This window comes from Penicillium longicatenatum (assembly GCF_028827895.1).
Source record: "Penicillium longicatenatum strain IBT 33135 chromosome Unknown contig_2_segment0_segment0, whole genome shotgun sequence".
NCBI lineage: Eukaryota > Fungi > Ascomycota > Eurotiomycetes > Eurotiales > Aspergillaceae > Penicillium > Penicillium longicatenatum.
Window position 1 is genome coordinate 3,228,959 of NW_026643120.1, and position 18,990 is coordinate 3,247,948.

General features: G+C 50.4%; 7 protein-coding genes across 7 annotated transcripts; 2 read left to right on the forward strand and 5 right to left on the reverse strand.

The window, feature by feature from the left end:
- Positions 1–338: 338 nt before the first annotated feature.
- On the reverse strand, positions 339–2,502 carry rscE (uncharacterized protein; the record flags this gene model as incomplete). Its single annotated transcript, XM_057114142.1, has 4 exons — positions 339–796; positions 840–1,707; positions 1,767–2,347; positions 2,403–2,502. 4 exons carry the CDS (start codon positions 2,500–2,502, stop codon positions 339–341), a joined length of 2,007 nt encoding a protein of 668 aa, XP_056974282.1.
- A 443-nt stretch (positions 2,503–2,945) lies between these two features.
- N7484_003723 (glutathione S-transferase family protein) lies at positions 2,946–3,608 on the reverse strand (the record flags this gene model as incomplete). Its single annotated transcript, XM_057114143.1, has 1 exon — positions 2,946–3,608. One exon carries the CDS (start codon positions 3,606–3,608, stop codon positions 2,946–2,948), a length of 663 nt encoding a protein of 220 aa, XP_056974283.1.
- A 2,495-nt stretch (positions 3,609–6,103) lies between these two features.
- N7484_003724 (uncharacterized protein) lies at positions 6,104–6,475 on the forward strand (the record flags this gene model as incomplete). The annotated part of the gene is made up of 1 exon (XM_057114144.1): positions 6,104–6,475. One exon carries the CDS (start codon positions 6,104–6,106, stop codon positions 6,473–6,475), a length of 372 nt encoding a protein of 123 aa, XP_056974284.1.
- A 496-nt stretch (positions 6,476–6,971) lies between these two features.
- Positions 6,972–9,852, reverse strand: N7484_003725 (putative sister chromatid cohesion factor (Chl12); the record flags this gene model as incomplete). The annotated part of the gene is made up of 3 exons (XM_057114145.1): positions 6,972–7,392; positions 7,452–9,741; positions 9,831–9,852. The coding sequence occupies 3 exons, from the start codon at positions 9,850–9,852 to the stop codon at positions 6,972–6,974; spliced, it is 2,733 nt and encodes a 910-aa protein (XP_056974285.1).
- A 777-nt stretch (positions 9,853–10,629) lies between these two features.
- N7484_003726 (electron transfer flavoprotein subunit alpha/FixB family protein) lies at positions 10,630–11,804 on the reverse strand (the record flags this gene model as incomplete). The annotated part of the gene is made up of 3 exons (XM_057114146.1): positions 10,630–11,207; positions 11,272–11,440; positions 11,508–11,804. The coding sequence occupies 3 exons, from the start codon at positions 11,802–11,804 to the stop codon at positions 10,630–10,632; spliced, it is 1,044 nt and encodes a 347-aa protein (XP_056974286.1).
- Positions 11,805–12,180: 376 nt separating this feature from the next.
- On the reverse strand, positions 12,181–13,407 carry N7484_003727 (uncharacterized protein; the record flags this gene model as incomplete). Its single annotated transcript, XM_057114147.1, has 2 exons — positions 12,181–13,287; positions 13,339–13,407. The coding sequence occupies 2 exons, from the start codon at positions 13,405–13,407 to the stop codon at positions 12,181–12,183; spliced, it is 1,176 nt and encodes a 391-aa protein (XP_056974287.1).
- Positions 13,408–16,399: 2,992 nt separating this feature from the next.
- Positions 16,400–17,789, forward strand: sun1 (SUN family protein UTH1; the record flags this gene model as incomplete). Its single annotated transcript, XM_057114148.1, has 2 exons — positions 16,400–17,686; positions 17,745–17,789. The coding sequence occupies 2 exons, from the start codon at positions 16,400–16,402 to the stop codon at positions 17,787–17,789; spliced, it is 1,332 nt and encodes a 443-aa protein (XP_056974288.1).
- Positions 17,790–18,990: the final 1,201 nt, after the last annotated feature.

Genomic DNA, 18,990 nt, shown 5'->3' on the forward strand with positions numbered 1-18,990 from the left:
ATGTATATACCCCAATTGAAGACCCTTTTATAAGCAATCCTACGTAAATAGACACAAGCATTTCCATCACATTTGATTAGAGTGAAAAAAAAAAAATAATAAACATTCAAGAAAATAAGTTAAAAGACCCTTAGCCCTATGGATCCATCTCCTTGAGAATCAAAAATAATAAAACCTAAACTCATCAATCAGGTCTTGCAGGGCAAATCAACTCAAACTCCAGCAGATAATAGAAACTGCGCCTTTTCCTAGCCAAAAACTCAAATATTCATAAACACCAAAGTGTCCTCTCTGTCTCTCTTCTCCGCACACGGGATATCGTACATGCATTGAGGAAGTTACAGGTCGAGGGTTTTGAAATCGGCACCAGTCTCGGCGCTCAAGGGCTGAGCTCCAGCCCGAGCGTCTCCACCAACAGGCTGGAAGCTGTAGTGATTGCCAATACCAGCAGTGGCGGCGCTTGCAAGCATAGTGTTGGTGTGCTCGTTAGGACCCTGCAGACTGACGGCCTGCAAAGCATCCTGGGCCTCCTTGACACGCTTTTTGAAAGCCATGCGGTCCAGGAAGAGCTGTTGACGTGCCTGTTCTAGCTCCCGACGCTCAACCTCAATGATCTCCTCCATCTCGTTGAACTGTTGCAACTTAATCTCGAATTTCTGCAAAGTCACATTGACCGCGGCTCCAACCAACCGAGTCATTTCACGCTCTTCGTGTGAGGCAAGGGCGCTAGCGCGAGCAGCAGAGGCGGCTAGAGCAACGGTGGCGAGCGACTCCTTGGGCTTCTCGGCCTGCTCGACTTGGCGAACGGGATCTACATCCATGGAGTCCTCGGCCTTTACTGATTCCTTGCCCTTGCCATCTCCCCTTCTCAAGCTGATTGCGCAGCTCCTTGCGGATCTCCTCAACGGTACGGCCGGCGGCAGCAGCAGCCACTGTGGGCTCCGCCATCTGAGCCAGGAATGCAACAACGGAAAGCACAGGGTTCTCTGTGGCGTTGATTGGCTCCCGGCCGGGACCGGAGCGAAGCTCAGGCAAGTCTTCAAGGTACTTGTCCTCGATGTCCAGCTGCAAGAACTTCATCACACACTCCTCTGAGGTCCGAGTACCAACGTGGTTGGCGATCTGCTCCCAATTATCATCAAAGCTCTCTAGGCCCTCCAGAAGCAAGAGCAGCTCAGAGTCCGTCCAGGGCGCATCCTTGTCAGGCACGTGGGAGTGTGCTTTATCCTCCAGCTTAACAAAATCTGAGGCGTTATGGCTAGAAGGCATGCGGCCTTCAAGGAAGCAGTTAGGGCACATATCATATTTTGCGTTCGGGGTGTTTGCATTGGCTGAGGTCGGGGCCGCCTTGGCGTAATGGAACCGAAGCCGCGTGCAGTCAATGCCGCAGGAAAAGCAGTGAGCCTTCTTCCGGGGCTCTTGTGTCTCAGCTCCATTCATGTCGCCATTGGTTTGCTTCTCTGAGAGTGGGGTGGCTTCCTTGCCCTTAGTATCGTAGACATTACGGCGCAGATCAAGACTCAGATCGGCCTTAATTGCGGGGGTAGCAGACGCAGCGCGCTCAGTTGCCGCAAGAGGCTTGCCAGAAGTGACGGAGGGCTGCGGGCCGGGCTGGAAGGGCTGCAATCCACGCGGGGTGTCTGCAATAACGCGGAAGTGGCCGGTGAATGGCGGGCCAATGTTGGATGGTCGAGTTTGAGGGTCAACCTTGAAGGTTTTGTTAGTGGGCCCAATATGAGGGGAAATCGCGATTTATAATTTCTTACCTGGTAATTGATCAAGCCCCACTGCTCCAGGAAAGAGTGAATACGCATAATTGCACATACGTCACCGGCAAGGTTGCGACGGCAAGCAGTCACGGTCAAGTATTCAATGGGGTTCAATCGGTAGGTGTTGATCATGAAATCACGGTAGTCCTTGTATGTAGCCGGAGTCTTGCTGCGGTTGCGGCCATTGAAGAACTCTGCGAGGGCCTTCTTCTCGATGTTGTTGATGGTATTCATGTCAAACCAGCTAGCATAGCTGGGAAGAATGATAGCGTGGGTCTGTACGACAAGGTGGTCACGGGCCGAAGCTTCTAAGGACGACTTGGTCGGTACGGGCTGTTCCTCGCCCACTGCATCTTCAAGACCCTCGGTAGCATCAGCGGGGGGCTGCGACTCTCCTGCAGCATCCTCCAAGCCCTCGGTATCGCGCTTGGCGTCCGTCTCGGTCCCACCCATCTCCTCATCTTCTGGCTCAGCATCGCCATTCTGGGGTTTAGGGGAGGCCGGGGCATCGAGAGGATTATCGGATCCGGCGAGGTTCTCAGCCTTCTTCACGGGCGACTCTTGGCGCGATTGCGCTTCTGTTATCTAGTGAGCCACCAACATCGATTTAGGGGAGGGCTGGGGGCGAATTACCAGAGCCACTGGCGGCGTGGAATGCCTCTGCGGGAGCCTCTGATCCAGTCACAGACTGGAAATTCTCCGACGCGGCAGGGTTGACCGAAATATCATCCATGATGGGTTAAGCAAAGCAGCTGTCGCAGACGACAGAAGATCGACTCCTTGTCAAGCGCAGTTAGGTGCACAATGCAAGTGACGCGATATAATGACAAATGACGGGCCGAAGGGATTGAAGGGGATAGCAAAGGGCCCGATCCGATGTGAAATCAGGCGAAAGGGGATGATTGGACCGGGTGCTGGATCAATGGGGAGGAGAGGTGGATGTCGCGACACGGAAAACTCGCGGTTTCGCCAAGACCGGCTTTGACCGCCTAGTCTGTTTCAAGGCTAGCGTTCCACTCAGAACATCAAACTATCTTCTGCTCTGGATATCTTCTACTCCGATCCTAGCAAACTCTTTATTCTTATTGAAATGATGAATTCTTATTGTTATTCTGCATAATTGTCTATTCCTTATTTCTTGCGGAATTTTCGTATCCAGCCGTAGGCAATGTCCAATCACTTGGACCCATGAGCAGCTGCAGCGATCTCATCCAGTTCCTTCATGGACTCTGCAATAGCAGAACGAGCCTTTTGGCGCTTCAACCAAGCATCCACGTTCGGGAAGTCCTTCTCCATATCAATATTGAACATGGCAGCAACCCGGTACCATGGAATAAAAGCAAGGTCGACATAGCTGAACCTTCCGCCCACCAAGTATTCCTTATCGGCTAACTCACGGTCGAGGACACCACTGACGCGGCGAATCTCGTTGATGTAACGATCCTGGGCACTCTGAATCTTCTCAGGGTGATAGCGGGTGAACCAGACGGCTTGGCCGAAGTAGGGACCCTGACCAGACATCTGGAAGTGTAGCCATTGTTTGGCTAGGAAAGAGTCCTGCGAGCCAGCAGCGAAGCTGATCTTGTGGTCCTTGTCGTACGTTTCCACCAGGTACTCCAGAATGGCACCGGATTCCCACAGAGTGATACCGGTGTTGGGATCTTCAATGGCTGGCACGCGGCCGTTGGGGTTGATCGACACATACGGCTCCTTTTTTATCTCGGACCATTCGACCGTCTTACTGACGTAAGGGATTCCAAGCTCTTTGAAGGCCATGATCACCTTCCAGGGGTTGGGACCGGGTCCGTGGTCATACAGAATGATCGGCTTGAGAGACATTGTGATGGTATTGACTTTGCAAGCTGGAAGATAATTGATGAGAGACTGTGTGAATGATGAAGAAAAGCGAACTTGGAGCTCTGGTTTTAAAGGCTCCAATCCGATGTCCTGTAGATTCTATCTACTAGATTCTACAGACATTGCTTCCCACCCAGTTAGTACTTCATGCCCTGATTACATCATGGCACTCGGCATTCGGGATTGCTGACAAATGCCTGATTGGTGAGCTGTCTTTAACCCCGTCTTGGCAACTCTTGTTCCTGGTGAATCTGGGGGAATTAGCAAGCGTCGGATTGCATAATGGTCCTAGCTGCGAGATCTGTGTTTCTCCGCGTGCAATTTTTGGGTAGATGGGGCTAAAAACTGAGGTTGATGCCCACGCGTACAAGGGGTTGCCTAATCAGGCTTGAACGGATTGTCAATGATTAGAAATGATTAGAAACGATTAGAAACGATTAGAAACGATGCTGAACCTCCAGGATGCGGCGAGGTTATAATTGCAGTTTGGGCGAAGAAATATAGCGCAGGCATAGCTGTCAATTTTAACGTCTGGTATAAAGAGCTCCATGTCATCCTTGCAAGCTTGACCTGGACTGGCGAAGACATCCGGGGCTACAACATATGAAATGAATGCTTGAGGTTAGGTGCATAAAGGATATGAGTATGCTGGGAATGGGCGACCTGTCTTTGAGAGGGGGGGCATACTTTCTTGCATCTCGGGTCACGCCCTTGGAAAGAGTCATTCTCGTTGTGAAAGTGGGACTCTATTTAAACAGAAACGTCCAGGTCATTTCCAAGCCTCACAGGGCGTGGACTTGAGGAGCAAGAGAGCGCCAGATCTTGGCATTCATTCGCAGGCCGAACTTGAGCTGATGCATATTGACTCACATTGAACCGACCAATCAGAAAAAAAAGTCTGAACGAACAGAAAATACCATGCAAATCACTACGAGGAAGTCTGGTATCACCACTAACCACAAGACTGATTTAGAATCAACCCATGCCAATATTGCCTCAATCAGGTTGCATTGGAGTTCTCCTTCTTACGTTGTGTAGGCGTGGCATCGGAGTAAAAAATCTACCATCGGACTAGTTCTCGGACCAAGCCTCGGACTACTGTAGGAGCACCACGTCTTTCGTCACGCCACTTCTCTACAGTAAGATTCTAGATCCCGCAGATCTTATACTTTCAATTTACTATATCCAGACTGAAATTTGGTTTTTACTCGGGATTATCCCGCGTCGAGTCCCCCGCACTGTTGACTCACACCGAATTTTGTAGGATTCCATGTTTTAGCCTCGTCTAGAAATCGAAATAATGACAGATCTCAATTGACATACATCTGTCGTAGTGTGTATAATGGGGAAGTTCTGGCCGCTGGTAGCCGCGACCAAGTCTCGCCAACTCGGCAGCGACCCATATTTCTCCGTCAACCTATTCCAACTCGATCTCTGGAGGCTGAAGTGAAAATTTCTTTAGCGCATTTGGTTTGAGCGGGAAGTGGAGTCGCTTTGATCTCCATATTCAGGGTTTCAGACAGTTGGAGATTTACGAATCACGGGGCTCGTTCATTCGTTCCTAGTGAATACGAAGCATCAATGCGTGGGCTCATCATTGAGGCCTAGGCATCAAGATATACGCGTGCGCAACCAGACTGCGAATCATGTCGACAACAGCCCAGGCAGAAATGCCTACGCCATAGGCTTCATCAAAAGGCTTGGGCAGTGCTTTTGTAGGGCTTCGTTTCTGGACCCATTCAGGTTTAGCAGCCTCAGGCTGCAGTCAATGAGGGTGCCACGCAAGCTGTGGAAAGGGTCACGCCCTATTGTATTGATCGCCGAAGGTCCAGAACCGGTAGGAAGAAACGACAAGGAAAAGATTAGCGCCCAAACTTGACTTCCAAAATAGGAGCCCGCGGCATCGGGCTCACCAATTGGGCTAAGTCGACGCTAGAGTAATGCTCACTGGACGCCCTTTAGATTTACCCCGGCATTTGTCATATGCCTAACTGTGGGACACGACTCTCCCATGTGCTTATGACTCGAAGAAAATCAGAGAATTTACATTATTATTCAGTTTAGTTCAATAGAACTCTACTAATTCGGTTTGGCTCAAGTGGAGGGGGCTCTTTGTTTTGAGCTCCGAGATTTACTCCGACTAGTCCGACAACAGAGTGGCTCCACCTTTTGCTTACTCTGACGTCTTTTCCACGCTTCAAGGAGGCCATTCGAGCTTCGACTCATGATGATGGGCTTTGACTGTGGGTCTTAGGCTTTTAAGTCTTTTTTTTTTTCTATTTTCCAACTTCGGAGTTTACCACGGACAATGCATGTCACTACATCTATATAAGACCATCTATTCTCCCTGTAGAGAACATATCTTTCAGTAAATCAAGCACATCAATCTTCACTTATCTTGACTGTTTTGAACAATTATACTTCAAATCAACACATCTATTCAACTCAAACACATAAACACCACCACCACCATCATCATGAACCTTCTATTCCCTCAAGTTGCCCACACTCCCTCTGGCAAGAACCTAGCTCTCCCCGAAGAGCCTGAACTCTGGACCACCGCACTCAAGGACCACATTAAAGAAAAATTCCACAACCGATCCAGTGCTTCCTCAATCAAGAGCTCTACCAAGACAATGGCTGATAATGCCTCCACACATTCTACCGTTTCCACTGCAACAACTCTCAAGGGAAATGCGGACGGCAACAAGAAGAAGTGGTACTCTCTGAGCTCCAAATCCAGCAAAGACTTCCCATCGGAGCCCAAGTACATCAAAGACTCTGATCGGGAGGCCGCCCGCAAGGCCGTACACAATGAAGCCGTTGCCAGCTACTTCAGCATGCGCTAAGCTTCTCTACGACCTTGGCCACTCCTATTTGGCTGTCACACACCGTCGATTTCGATCCATTTCGACGCTCTATCTTATTTTCTGCTGCTTTTATTGCACGAGCCTTGACGCTTTGACGACGACCCCTACGTGAATACTCCATATAATTATCTACGACAGTTGATTGCTGTTTTTTTTTTTTTGCTTGTTTGAGGTGGGTGTTATGGGAATCAGATGCTTTCACGTTATGTGTTTTATTGTTACCAAAAATTATCTGGCGTTGGAATTTCCTAGACTTCCGTACTGTTGTTTATGTATTCAAATTGAAATAGATCTGACAATTTGATTTTTGAGTCATGGAACATCATTCGAAAATTTCTGTCTGGTCGTTAAGTGTATTTGGATGAGATATTACATATGCAACAGAAATAGAAACAAGCTTCTTCATGAAGCTATATACCCGGTATACACGCCACTGAACCGCATCCCAAGAGGCACCGCAAATACGTAAGTCATTTCACAGCCCAGTCAACAGCTCCCCCATGGATATCGGCTTCCGCACTGCATTTGAAAAACCTTCATGAAACGTAACCCAGACTTTCCTGCCAGCTTTTGAGCTTTCATCGTTATATTTTTGATCCCCCAAGTCCTTGGGTTGCGGAGTTTCCTGGATAACCCGGCCGAAAAAGTCGCGTTTGATGAGTCCTTCTCTGATCCTCTGGGCTGCGTCGTCTTGTTGTTCAGTCGCGGATTTACCAAGTGCTGCTCTTGCCCCCTTCGCCGATGCATTCAGGACGTCGGATTGCTTTCGTACGGCCTCTTTGCGATATTCCTGGTCCAAGGCTTGACGAACCGCATAGCGGACGGGTGCATTGCCACTGGAGGTTGCCATGGAGGTACCTTGGGTTTTTGAGAATGCGACGAGCGAATCAATTGGTCTGTTAAGGGGGGTTAGTTCTATCTGTCTTGTGAATACATGGTCTGGATATTCACTTACGGTTCCATTCGGTAAGCCCATCCACCATGGCTTCCGCCTTCGTTCTCCACTCGAATTTGCTCGAATGTCACGCCCATACCACCCATCACTCGCACGGCAGACTGAACAAGGACACGCTCTGATTCTTTACGGACACTAGCCGTGCTCCTTGACTCACCAGTGCCTCGGATAATGACTGGCTTGATGTCTGGGGATAGCATACGGACCAGATATGGAACCAATTCAATGGTCACATTATCAGGGGACCGGAACAAGCGAACAAGCGGCGCTGAGAAGGAAGAATGAAATCCAGTCAAGATGGCCCGGTTCTGCTTTTGCGCCTCAAAAGCAGCGAAATCAGCCTTGGGACCGGAGAAGGGGTGCGCCTCTTCGGCGTCATCATCGTCCTCGTCATTCTCAGTAGCTTCAGTCTTGCCACCCGCGGTTGCAAAAAGGTGATGGAACGCAAGTACCGATTGGCTTAAATACGGATGTAACTCCCACTCTTGAGAGGAATGTACCTTCGAGGAGATTGAGTCATGGAAATGGAGCCAATCGTAGGCAGCATTCGGCTTGGAAAGGTAGGTATCGTCTTGGTATTGTTGAATGGGATACGAGGCAAAGCAGTCGTTGACACAGCGATCATGCTCGCCGCTAGAATCAACCATCTCTCGTAGGCGGTTGATACCATGCCGCTTTCGCAAGTCGGCTACACCCACTGGGATCCGGCTATCAGGGCTATTGAATCGGTCCTGGAAAGAGTCTCTGCCGACAGGAGCATCTGTGAATCCTGCAGCCTCGGTAAAGACACGATTCACGATTTCACGAACACCTCCGCGGCTCATTTCTTTGGAGAATGAACCACCTTCTGTTGACGCGCTCAGGACCCGCTGCTCCAGCCAGTTCCGAGTCAACCTCAAAGAGTCCAGACGTTCGTTGCGAAGCTTGTGCGCCACTCCCTCGGCAGCAACAAGGACGCTGCGAATGTCGCCCTCGGCAGACCCTGAATTCTTAGAGTTGCGCTGTCTTCTGGCTGACAATCCCCAGGCGGCCTCGCAGAGCCTTCGGGCTGCATCACCGTCACAGGAGATGCCTTCTCGGATAAAAATACTCTTGATCCGCTGGACAACATTCTCCAATGGTGCTTGGCGAACATGGACCATTTCAGCGACGGATGAGGCCCTCAAGGGCCGGAGACTGGGGTGGTATAGATCGTTGCAAACTAAAATCAACGGTCGAAGGAAGCGAAAATTGTCACCCTTTCGTTTCTTGCCGTGCTGTCCACCATTTTCGGGAGATTTTTTGGAGTTGCGCTGGTCAAGCATTACCAGGTCGATGAGAGCTTTCATGAAACCACCTTCGCCGCCACTGCCAGCTCCGCCAACGACGCCATCAACCTCATCCACCACAACACAGACAGGTTTGGCAGCTCGGCGGACCTTGTTCTCGCCAACCTCAACATTTGAACCCTTGACATTCTCTGTTCCCAATGCATCTCGGATTCGTCCCTTGACCACATCCCTACTACGTTCATCACTTGCGTTGATCTCAAGTACTTCGTAGCCAGCCTGTTTGGCACACACATGAGCTAAGGTAGTCTTTCCCAGGCCTGGAGGCCCACTTAGCAGGAGCACTTTCCGGTGTGTGCGTTCTTCATCGTCCTCTCGGTCCGTTTTCTTCGTGCGGGACCGAGCTAAGCCAGGAAACACAATCGGTTCCCAGGCTTTCAGCCAACGAAGTACCTGGCGATGAGTACGTTCATCTCCAATAAGATCTGTGAATTTACGAGCGCGATATTTCTCAGTCCACATCATGGAGTCGAGCTTCTTCTGTTTTGAATCCCCCTCGTTCCTTTCAATGGAAGCCTTGACTGGAGGAAGCGGAGGAGGCTTTGGTGTCTTTGTATCTTTCGCTGCGTCATCCATCAACTTGTGGATGTCAATTCCATAGTAGCTCTTCTTCGCTTTTCCGGGCTCTGTTGCAGACCGACTAGCGATCATCTGCTCATACGAAACAGGTGCCTGAGCCTTCTTCAGAGGAATGCTGTATGTCTTCCCATTGCATGTTTTGATCTGAAATTTCTTTGGTGCAGGTCGAGATGTCATTTCCAATTGAGGAATTACATTCGTAGGGTTGAAGTCTGTCGGCTCTAATAGACTAGTGGAAGGCCGCGGTTGCTCTGGGAGCGTAGGATTCAAGTATGGCTCTGTTGCGGTGTGCTCTTGCAGCTCAAACTGGCTCTTCAGTTGCTCATCTCTAAAAGCGGCAAGATCGTCATAATCCTCCTCATCATCGTCGTCGACGAAACCTCCTAGGATTCTTTGTCGCTTAGGCTCACCAGCCCGTGGACTTTCGCCTTCTGAAGCTTTTCTTTTTGCGCCTCGTCAGCCACTGCGGTACCGGGCGATGATATGAACGGCATTCTTGTGGCTGGAGGAGAGGACGGAAAAATTGGCAATAGAAGGCCCCGACTCGGCGTAGAATTACTCGCTCGGGGAGTTGCGAGAGAGGCTTTGGTCGGAGTATCTAAACTCGGGCAAATTAGGGTTGACACTCGAATCCAGCAGGTTAAGTTGTTCAAACCTGGTCTTATATCGTCGTCGCTGCGAAACACATCCGATAGATTCCAGGAACGGTGTTGGATCACGACTTGATTGCGGGTCTGTCCCACACGGTGGTGGTGGATTGCTTCGATATCGTCGGAGAACGACTCGGAGGGTGGATTGATTGCGACGCCGGGGTCTTCAGAATGAAGATGAAGAGCGGGATCAAATGACGAAAGGAAATTAGGGGAAGAGGGAAGCATCCAAGCGTCTCGTGGTCATTTCAATCGTGGGTCGAGACTGGGATTAATTGGCGATGATTCCCCTCTGATAGGGAGACGCGCCGACGCGCGCTGGATCACCCACGCTAAACCCTTTTAGGCGGTCTGGTTTCCACTCTATAAGATTTGCGCTCATGATATATATCAACTAGGGTTTCCATACAATGGGATATTCATGTTCACTGTCCCTCCTGGTCTAGGGGTGATTTTGAAGTCATAGATGTGGTATTGCAAAGTGACTAGGTCGAAATGCGACTCAAGTCCTCTAATCAGTGGTATACTGTACGATTCATAGAACGGAAAAAAAAAGATAGCTCGTAACCTGCTCAATGGTCCTGGCATAAATATCAAAAGAAAGCTCCCCATATTTCCACTCTAAGCGTTCTTCAACTTCTCGGTCAACTCAGGCACCTTATCGAAGAGGTCACCCACCAGACCAACATCAGCAACCTGGAAGATGGGGGCCTCGGGGTCTTTATTGATGGCTGCAATAACCTTGCTGTCCTTCATACCAGCCAAGTGTTGGATGGCACCGGAGATACCGGCGCAGAGGTAAAGCTGAGGAGCAACATTCTTACCGGTCTGGCCAACCTGCAGACTGTTATCAGCGAAGCCGCTGTCCACGGCAGCACGGGAAGCACCGATAGCGGCACCTAGAGAGTCGGCTAACGGAAGCATGATACGATCAAACTCCTCTTTCGACTTGAGACCACGGCCACCGGATACAACACGTGATGCGGTGGAGAGATCGGGACGCTCAGACTTGGCCAGCTCCTCGGACACCCACTCAGTCAGCCCAGGGGCGTTGGAGTCCACTCCATCCACAATCTCGGCAGAGCCGCCTTCAGTCTCAACGCCCTGGAAAGCGGTACCTCGGACGGTAATCACCTTGATGTTATCGCTCGACTGTACGGTCAGGATGGCGTTTCCAGCGTAGATGGGACGGACGAAGGCTACATTTGCAATAATCAGTCTGCATGATCACATGTCAATCCACATTCTTGTAATTTTACGCACTGTCTTCACTCTCGATTCCAGTGATATCCGAGACTTGCTGGACGTCCAAAAGAGCGGCCACGCGGGGTAGCACGTTCTTGCCGAAGGCCGAGTGTCCAGCAACGATGTGGGTGTATTCGCCCTTCTTGATGTTTTCGACAAGAAGAGGGGCAAAGTTCTCAGGAAGGCCCTGCAATAAAAATAACGGGTGTTCAGAAACAAATGGCAGTGGCTTGTACCAGAAAGAAGAAACTCACCTTCTCATATGCGTCATTCTCCACAGCAACAATCTTGTCAAGACCCTTGATTTTAGCAGCCTCGGCGGCGGAAGTGCCCTTGACGCCAGCGCCGGCCAAGAAAGCTGTCACTGGTCCACCTAGCTTCTGTGCCGCAGCAATTGCAGACAGGGAGGAGTTCTGCAGCTTGCCATCGCGCTGTTCGAGGACGGCGAGGGTCGAGAGAAGGCGGGCCAACGCCGACTGGTTCAGCGCACGGGTGGGATAAATATGCGAGCGGGCTGCCCGCAAGACGGAGTGTCTGGCGATTGGTAGCATGATGGCGGCTTGGTGGAAAAGTGGTCGTTGCTCTTAGGAGGTCGAGTCTTGAGGTCTCGGCGAACTGCGGCGATGTGAGGAATGTGGCTATCGCCGGAGTGCCAAGACTCGCCCTCCCGAGGTCGGACTCGGCTAATGCAGGCTTCATATAGCATGATCAAAGCACGAGGCAATGACGTGGCATACCGCAGAGCTACATTTCTAAAAATTAAAAGAAATTACGACTTGGGATGTGCGCCTGTCTGATCCTAATGGCAGGTCTATCCATGCCAAATTCTAGACTTTTTTCTGGAAAGAAATGAAACACGTGATATTTTGTACGCCGAGGATACCTTTTACATGCAGAACATTATCTAGGTAGAACAAAGATTCCCAATCATGAGGTTGACTTTCTCTTCTTCTTGTCCGCCTTGGGTGTGGCAACGGGCTCTCCATCCTCAAGGGCCTTGGCCTTGAGCTGCTGGAGCTTCTCTTTCCGCGCCGCTCCCGACGAAGCCTCCTCCTCGTCTTCCGCAGACTTGGATTTCTTAGTCTTCTTAGCCTCAATGGTCTTCTCCTCGCCAATGGACTTGCGCTTCTTGCTGTTCTTGGCGCCCTCGAGTTCGGGGGTCTCCTCCACCACATCAGCATCCTCCACCCACAGCTCACTGGCCAGCCAGATAGGCATTGCCATGGTGTTGGCGCCCTTGACGTGAATGGCCTTCATGTTTTTCCAGCCCTTTGCGACGAACTTCTCGGTCATACCCTTGACAACGGCGGCAATGTTTTCGGACAATTGGTCGGCAGTGAACTTGGAAGAACCAACGCGGATGGCGGCAGTAGTGGAGGGCGCAAGCTGCACGGAGGCGCAGCTCAAGGTGCGCTCGATCTCCTTTGCGACGATCAGAGGAGCGGCAAATGCGGCGCTCTTGTCTTCCTTAGTGGGCTTGTTCTTCGGGTCCTTCTTGACCCGCTTTCCGTCAACCTTCTCGATCTCTGCAATGCGAATGGGAATTGGTCGCTTGCTCGACTTGTAGAAGACCTTTCCAAGGGTGTTGACCAGGCGGGTGATGATGCGATCGTCGGCAAGGAAAACATCGTGCTCAGCAAGCAGTTGGCGGCGGCTCTCGAAACTCTGGTAGCGAGCCTTCAGCTTGCTGAAACCGATAACCTTTTCGATGCGCGAAGAAAGTTCTTTGGGGAAGGAGGGATCGGCGACGATGTCCTTGACACCACGCTGTGGGTCAGCAGTGATGAGACAGACACTGAGCGACGGCGACGAATTGAGGGAGTGCGGGAGGCTGATCTTTCCAGGCTTCAGGCGGTTCTTGTCTACCACGTGCTTCTTGGTGGTGAGGATGAGCCAAACGGCTTCATTGTTGATGGGTGTCTCCTCATCATCGGAGTCATTATCGCCAATCAGAGTCTTCTTGGTTGCGGACTTTTCCTTCTCTTCCTGGTTTGACTTGATATGGCGCAGCAGTGCGGAGGAAGCTTTGGCGACCTGATAGAGTTAGCATGGGCGCGAGTTTTTTATTTCGTGAATAGTACAAACCTGGGGCTTATCCAGCTGATACGGTGACCCTGAAGCCACCTTCGTTGTAAGGGCAGTAGAGGATGGCATCTTGGCGGGTTATAGACTCAACTCCAATGGATCCGTTTTTTCGGCGATGTTATCAAGATTTTTTTTTTTTCCTCGGGAAGGCGGTGGCAGTTTCGCCTTGGCAGTCCAGACCCCGAGGTCCCAAGCCTGAGGCCATAGATCACGTGTATTGCCCTAAATTTTAAGGCCGCGATGCAATGTTGATGACCAATAATCGATTACGGTTCGCGACTGGACAAATAAATCTTGAATCTATGGACAACCCTGGAATATTGAGCATTGGGTCCAGTGCTGGCGACTTCGAAACTAGGTAGCTCACACCGTGCTTTCACTTTAGTACTGCAAGGGTTTCCGAACAAGGTACATAGTTGACTAAATAATGTTTTCCCCTCTTGTGACCTTGGTACTTCATGATTCAATATATATTGACAGGATGTCCCAACACGACCACGGACCTCAGCAACCATCCAACAACAGCTAGTAGCACCTGACCTGGAGCAACTGGGATTATTCACCATCGATTCCAGGGTTGCAAAATCCAACAACCTTCTACAGTATATTCAATCTTGGTCAAATAATGATACCACTAGGCAACACGTATGGTCGATATTCCAAAGTCACAGCAGATAGCGCCAACAGTGCCCCCAAATCCATAGCGTAGATGCCCAGGTGATTCAAATTCCCATCTGCCACATTCAAGTCCAGCTGAAGGCGTTTTTAACCTCTAGAACACCTTCTATAACTGGTACCAGACGCTACTGTTTGAAGTTGTCTCAGACCCTGGAAAGCTCGGTTACTCTACCATCCAAATCGGTTGACAGCCACGGCCAAAATAGGCGCTGCGGCTTAGATTACTATTAATAGTGTCCCCTCGTATATCTTGGTCAGTAGACATCAGATAAGCCAAGTTTTTCATACTCCTTTTGACAATACTGCCCCAGAGCGAGCGAGATTGGAGCCCAGCAGACGTAAAGCTGCCGAACAGACACGCTTACTATGTACCGGTAAATTGCATAGTCGTTGATAGACGTCTGAGCTCAAATGGAACAAATATCTGACCCATCAGGATTAAAACCCATCCGGGGCAGTCAAGTCAGAACCGGTCAGTCGATATTAATTGTGGCTCCTTTAAAGTCCGATCTCCGCTCTTTTGGGCCCGCAGGCCCTGATCCATGGAGAACAAAAGGTGCTAAAGAGCGCTAGTACAGCGTGCCACGCAAGCATCTAGTCCACACGGCCCCAGATCAGACCCCCGAGGAGTTCGGTAGACTCAGGGGGACAAGGGTCGCGGGTGCAGCTGATATGAAAAGTAGAGGGAGAATATACGGGACTACTGTCTGACACTGTCTGTAGAGAACGTAATTCACGGACAATAGATTCGCTTTTTCTTGATGTGACCATATATAAAGGAGAGAAATTACTGCATGGGTCACACTGCATGGATTTCCCGGAGAAGCATGGTGATTTGACCGGTTGCGCCAAGCACAAAGTCACGACCCCAGAGAGCAGGAAAGCCGGTATGATAACGGGGTGTGTTACAGTGTATTTACCACTTTAGCGTTTTTCCCACCTGCCTCCAAGGAGACTATGACGCGGTCAATTATGATTGCTGCAGATCGACGTTGAAAATTATTGCAGGACGCTTATCGCCATTTACCAGTACGGGTCTGAACGGATTGAAAGCTATGGCTATGAACATGCTTGGTGCCCAGTTTGAGCGGTCAGGAGCTTGGAGAAGGCTGGGCATTTAATTAAATTGTTCGCGCCGTCGCCTTGGCCTAGAATGACGAACGGGGCAACTAGGGATTAGCTGGAGACCAGATCCAAATCGAATTGAAATCGAGTTGGTTTGATTCCCCCCCTGCTGAGACCCGAAGGTTAGGGAGAATACCCCTGGCGTGGGATCATCAGTACAAAATTAAACTTGCGGCGCATGGGTTAGAGTCGTCAACGGTGTCTTGGCTCGAGGATCGGAGACTGGAGTCCGGAAGCAAGTCAAAGTTCAATAGCCAAGGAGCGGACTACGTAGATATTTAATTTCCTATAGGCAGAACGTGAAGGAGAAAATGCCTGGTACCCATGGATACGCGAGGTATTTTGGTTCGCCACGGTCGACGCTGATTGGTGTACCTGAGCATCATTTCCCTGGGTAGATTGTGGTTCGTGACTGTGATTGGTCGACCCCTGAAAGTGGGCAATTTCGGGTGCAGAATAAGTAAACAACGAAATTATCTTAACCTCTGCCCCACTGAACGTGGATTTTGGGGACATAGGACTGACTCTGGGCGATGAAAAAAAAAATCAATGCCAAGCAGAAAGACCAGACTCGAGACTTCCTGGGAGAAATAGAACAGTATTATAGGGCCAAAAAAAAAAAAAAAAAAGAAGACCAAGAACAAAGAACACTTGGCAGAGTATACCGTACGGAGTATACAAAAAAGCAAAGCCCCTTTTTACAGTGCATGGACCGAGTGGAGCTAGGCGTGTGTATTGTAAACCCGTGGTCCCCCTGGGGTTTTACTACCCTCGTTCCCCCCCCCCTTCTCTTACTTCCCTCCAGCCTCACCCTGTGTATTCCTGTCCGACCAGAGGGATTCGTTCTCTCTACCACATTCATTTGTTACCAGGAACCTCCCGTCGCTCTTTTTCGCCTTCAACGACTTCAGTCTAATATTCCCTACAGCGCGCGATTTGCAGTGATTTTATGTACGTGCAATTCTTTGATCTAGATGCCATCCCCCCCCCCCTCTCCGAGAGGAACGTCGCATTGCATAGATTCGGAAAGAGATGGGGGAGACAGCTCACGGGTTGATCTGAGTGGACGTACCGGTGGCGAAGGTTCGAATGCTTCGATGCGATGGACCTCTGGGATAGATGTGGGACATGCGACGGATATCGTGTTCGCCTGCGCATTCACACAACTAGCGAAAACCATTGAAAAACGGCATGGGAATGATCGTAATAGCTAACTGGTATTCGCAGATCCACAATCTGAAACGCCTTTCGAATCGCAATGAAGTTCAACTCTGTTGCGCTGACCCTGGCCTCGGCGGGTTCCCTGGTGGCCGCCCACGGTCACCACGGCCACGCCCACTTCCACAAGCGTGTTGTTGAGACCGAAATTGACACTGCTGTTGTCGCGGGCCCTACCGCTTACGAATTCGTCGTCCTGGACAGCGATAACTCCGGCAAGACCGAGAAGATCAGCCTCGCGGATGCCTGCGAGGGTCTCGCGGACCACGAGCTGGAATGGCTCGGCGATGCTGTTTCCGCCGCCTGCGCGACCAGCACCTCCGTCAGTACCTCCACCTCCACTCCCACTCCTACTTCGACCTCGACCCCGACTCCCACCTCGACCTACACTCCTGAGGTGCTTGTCCAGACCTCCGCGGTCATCTCCAGCTCGTCCTCCAGCTCCAGCACCAGCAGCATTGTGACTCCCAGCTCTTCCAGCTCCTCCGCCGTTGCTGCTTCCACCTCTAGCGCCAGCTCTGGTGCCACTGGACTCGACGCTGAATTCCCCGATGGAGAGATCGACTGCTCCGAGTTCCCCTCCGAGTATGGTGCCGTTGCCCTCGACTACCTCGGCATCGGTGGTTGGTCCGGTATCCAGTACCTCACTCTCGTTGACGAGATTATCAGTGACATTGTCACTGCTGTTAGCGGCGACAGCTGCACTAGCGGAGCCGTGTGCTCCTACGCCTGCCCTGCAGGTTACCAGAAGAACCAGTGGCCATCCACCCAGGGCTCTACTGGCCAGTCCATTGGTGGTCTTCAGTGTAAGAATGGCAAGTTGTACCTCACCAACACTGAGCTGGGCAAGACACTTTGCATCCAGGGTACTGGTGGTGTTCAGGTTCGCAACGAGCTGGGTGAGGATGTTGCTATTTGCCGTACCGACTACCCCGGTACTGAATCCGAGACTATTCCTCTCGCTGCCACCTCCGGTGGTACTCACGACCTGACCTGTCCCAACAGTGCCACCTACTTCAAGTGGGAGGGCAAGTCCACCTCTGCGCAGTACTACGTGAACAACAAGGGTGTTTCCACTGAGGACGGTTGCCAGTGGGGCTCCAGTGCTAAGACCATGGGCAACTGGGCCCCCATGAACTTCGGTGTCGGCTACACTGATGGCACCACCTACCTGTCCATGTTCAAGAACGAGCCCACCACTGATGCTGACCTTAACTTCAAGGTCAAGATTGTTGGTGACAACCTGAGCGACGAGTGCCGCTACGACGGTGCTGGAAACTTTTACAACAGCGACGGTCTGATCGATAGCTCCACCAACGGTTGCACTGTAAGTAATCCTTGGACCATTTATTCACTTAAGACTGTCTACTGATCACCCTCTTTAGGTCGGCTTCTCCTCCGGCAGCGCCTTTTACGTTCTGTATGAGTAAGCGCTCTATCCACGCTTGCATCTTTAGCAAAGTTTTACCGCTTTGGACGAGTCTTTTCTCTTCTTGAATCAAACCGCGCTGCGGAGGTGTGTCCAAGGGTTTCCCTTGGCTCACCTTTTCCGGTGCTTCTGTCCATATCATGGTTTGTCACTTGAAGGGTTGCTTTCTTCTGTGTATCTTACATTTTTAAACCTGTGCCTTGATGTGTGTTATCTTGGGGGGAAATTCAATCTTTGTTACTTTTTTCTTCTTCACTCAGACCGATCTTCGACGAGCCAGCTCGTTCAAAGTTCCCGGTTAGGTTTACTTCTGTACTTCAAGTGCAACCAATCTTGATCCCAAAGTCCTTGTCTTGACATTGTTTGACCTGCAATGTGTGTTCTGCTCTTTTCTCTGACCATTTTCTTTCGAATTTTCACTCTAAATGACGAAGCTGGGGCTTACTGTGACGTCTGTGGGTTCATATTGCAGCGGGCTGCAAAGCTATAGCGAAAATATGACGACGACATCGAGTGATGAGCGACCTATCAATGCCCTTGGATGTACCTAGACATCCCAAATGTACTACGAGCTGTTACCCTTGAATTTTATTATCTTTCTGCTCCACGATTCTACGAATGCTATCTTGACTCCTATATCCAGCCGTGTTTCGGATTTTGCGGGGCATGTGCCATGATGAGAAGGGTAAATATCAACTCTAGCCTTTCAGCTACATGTCCCACCACATGCGTTGTCTTCACCCTGGCAATAGATCATATTCTTGATGTCTCCAAGGTAACACATATTCTTGATTTTGATCCGTTGTGGAATGTGATTGATGCGATCATCCTTGGCGTCATAATTAACTAGCCATCTACGGTATTACATCATTCTTCATCGTTGCTCGGTCACGCTCACTATCATTAGTTGCCAGCCTCCGATTTACTTACAGAGAAATCAGACCCAGTTTTGATCGACGTCGAGGCAAAGACCGGACCACTTCATTCTTCGTTTCTTAGGGGTCAGCCTCGCACAACCATGTTCGTTCACGCGCCCTACAGAGTATCCGTACATATGTGCAGAATAGTAGGTGCACGGATGAAAAGTGGCGTCTATAGCATTCTCTTCCCCTTGGAATCATTAGTTGGTTCATCTGAGAAATTTGTCAGGTGTACATTTCAAAAATTGATCAAAATAGTCATTCATCTTTAGAGTAGAGATA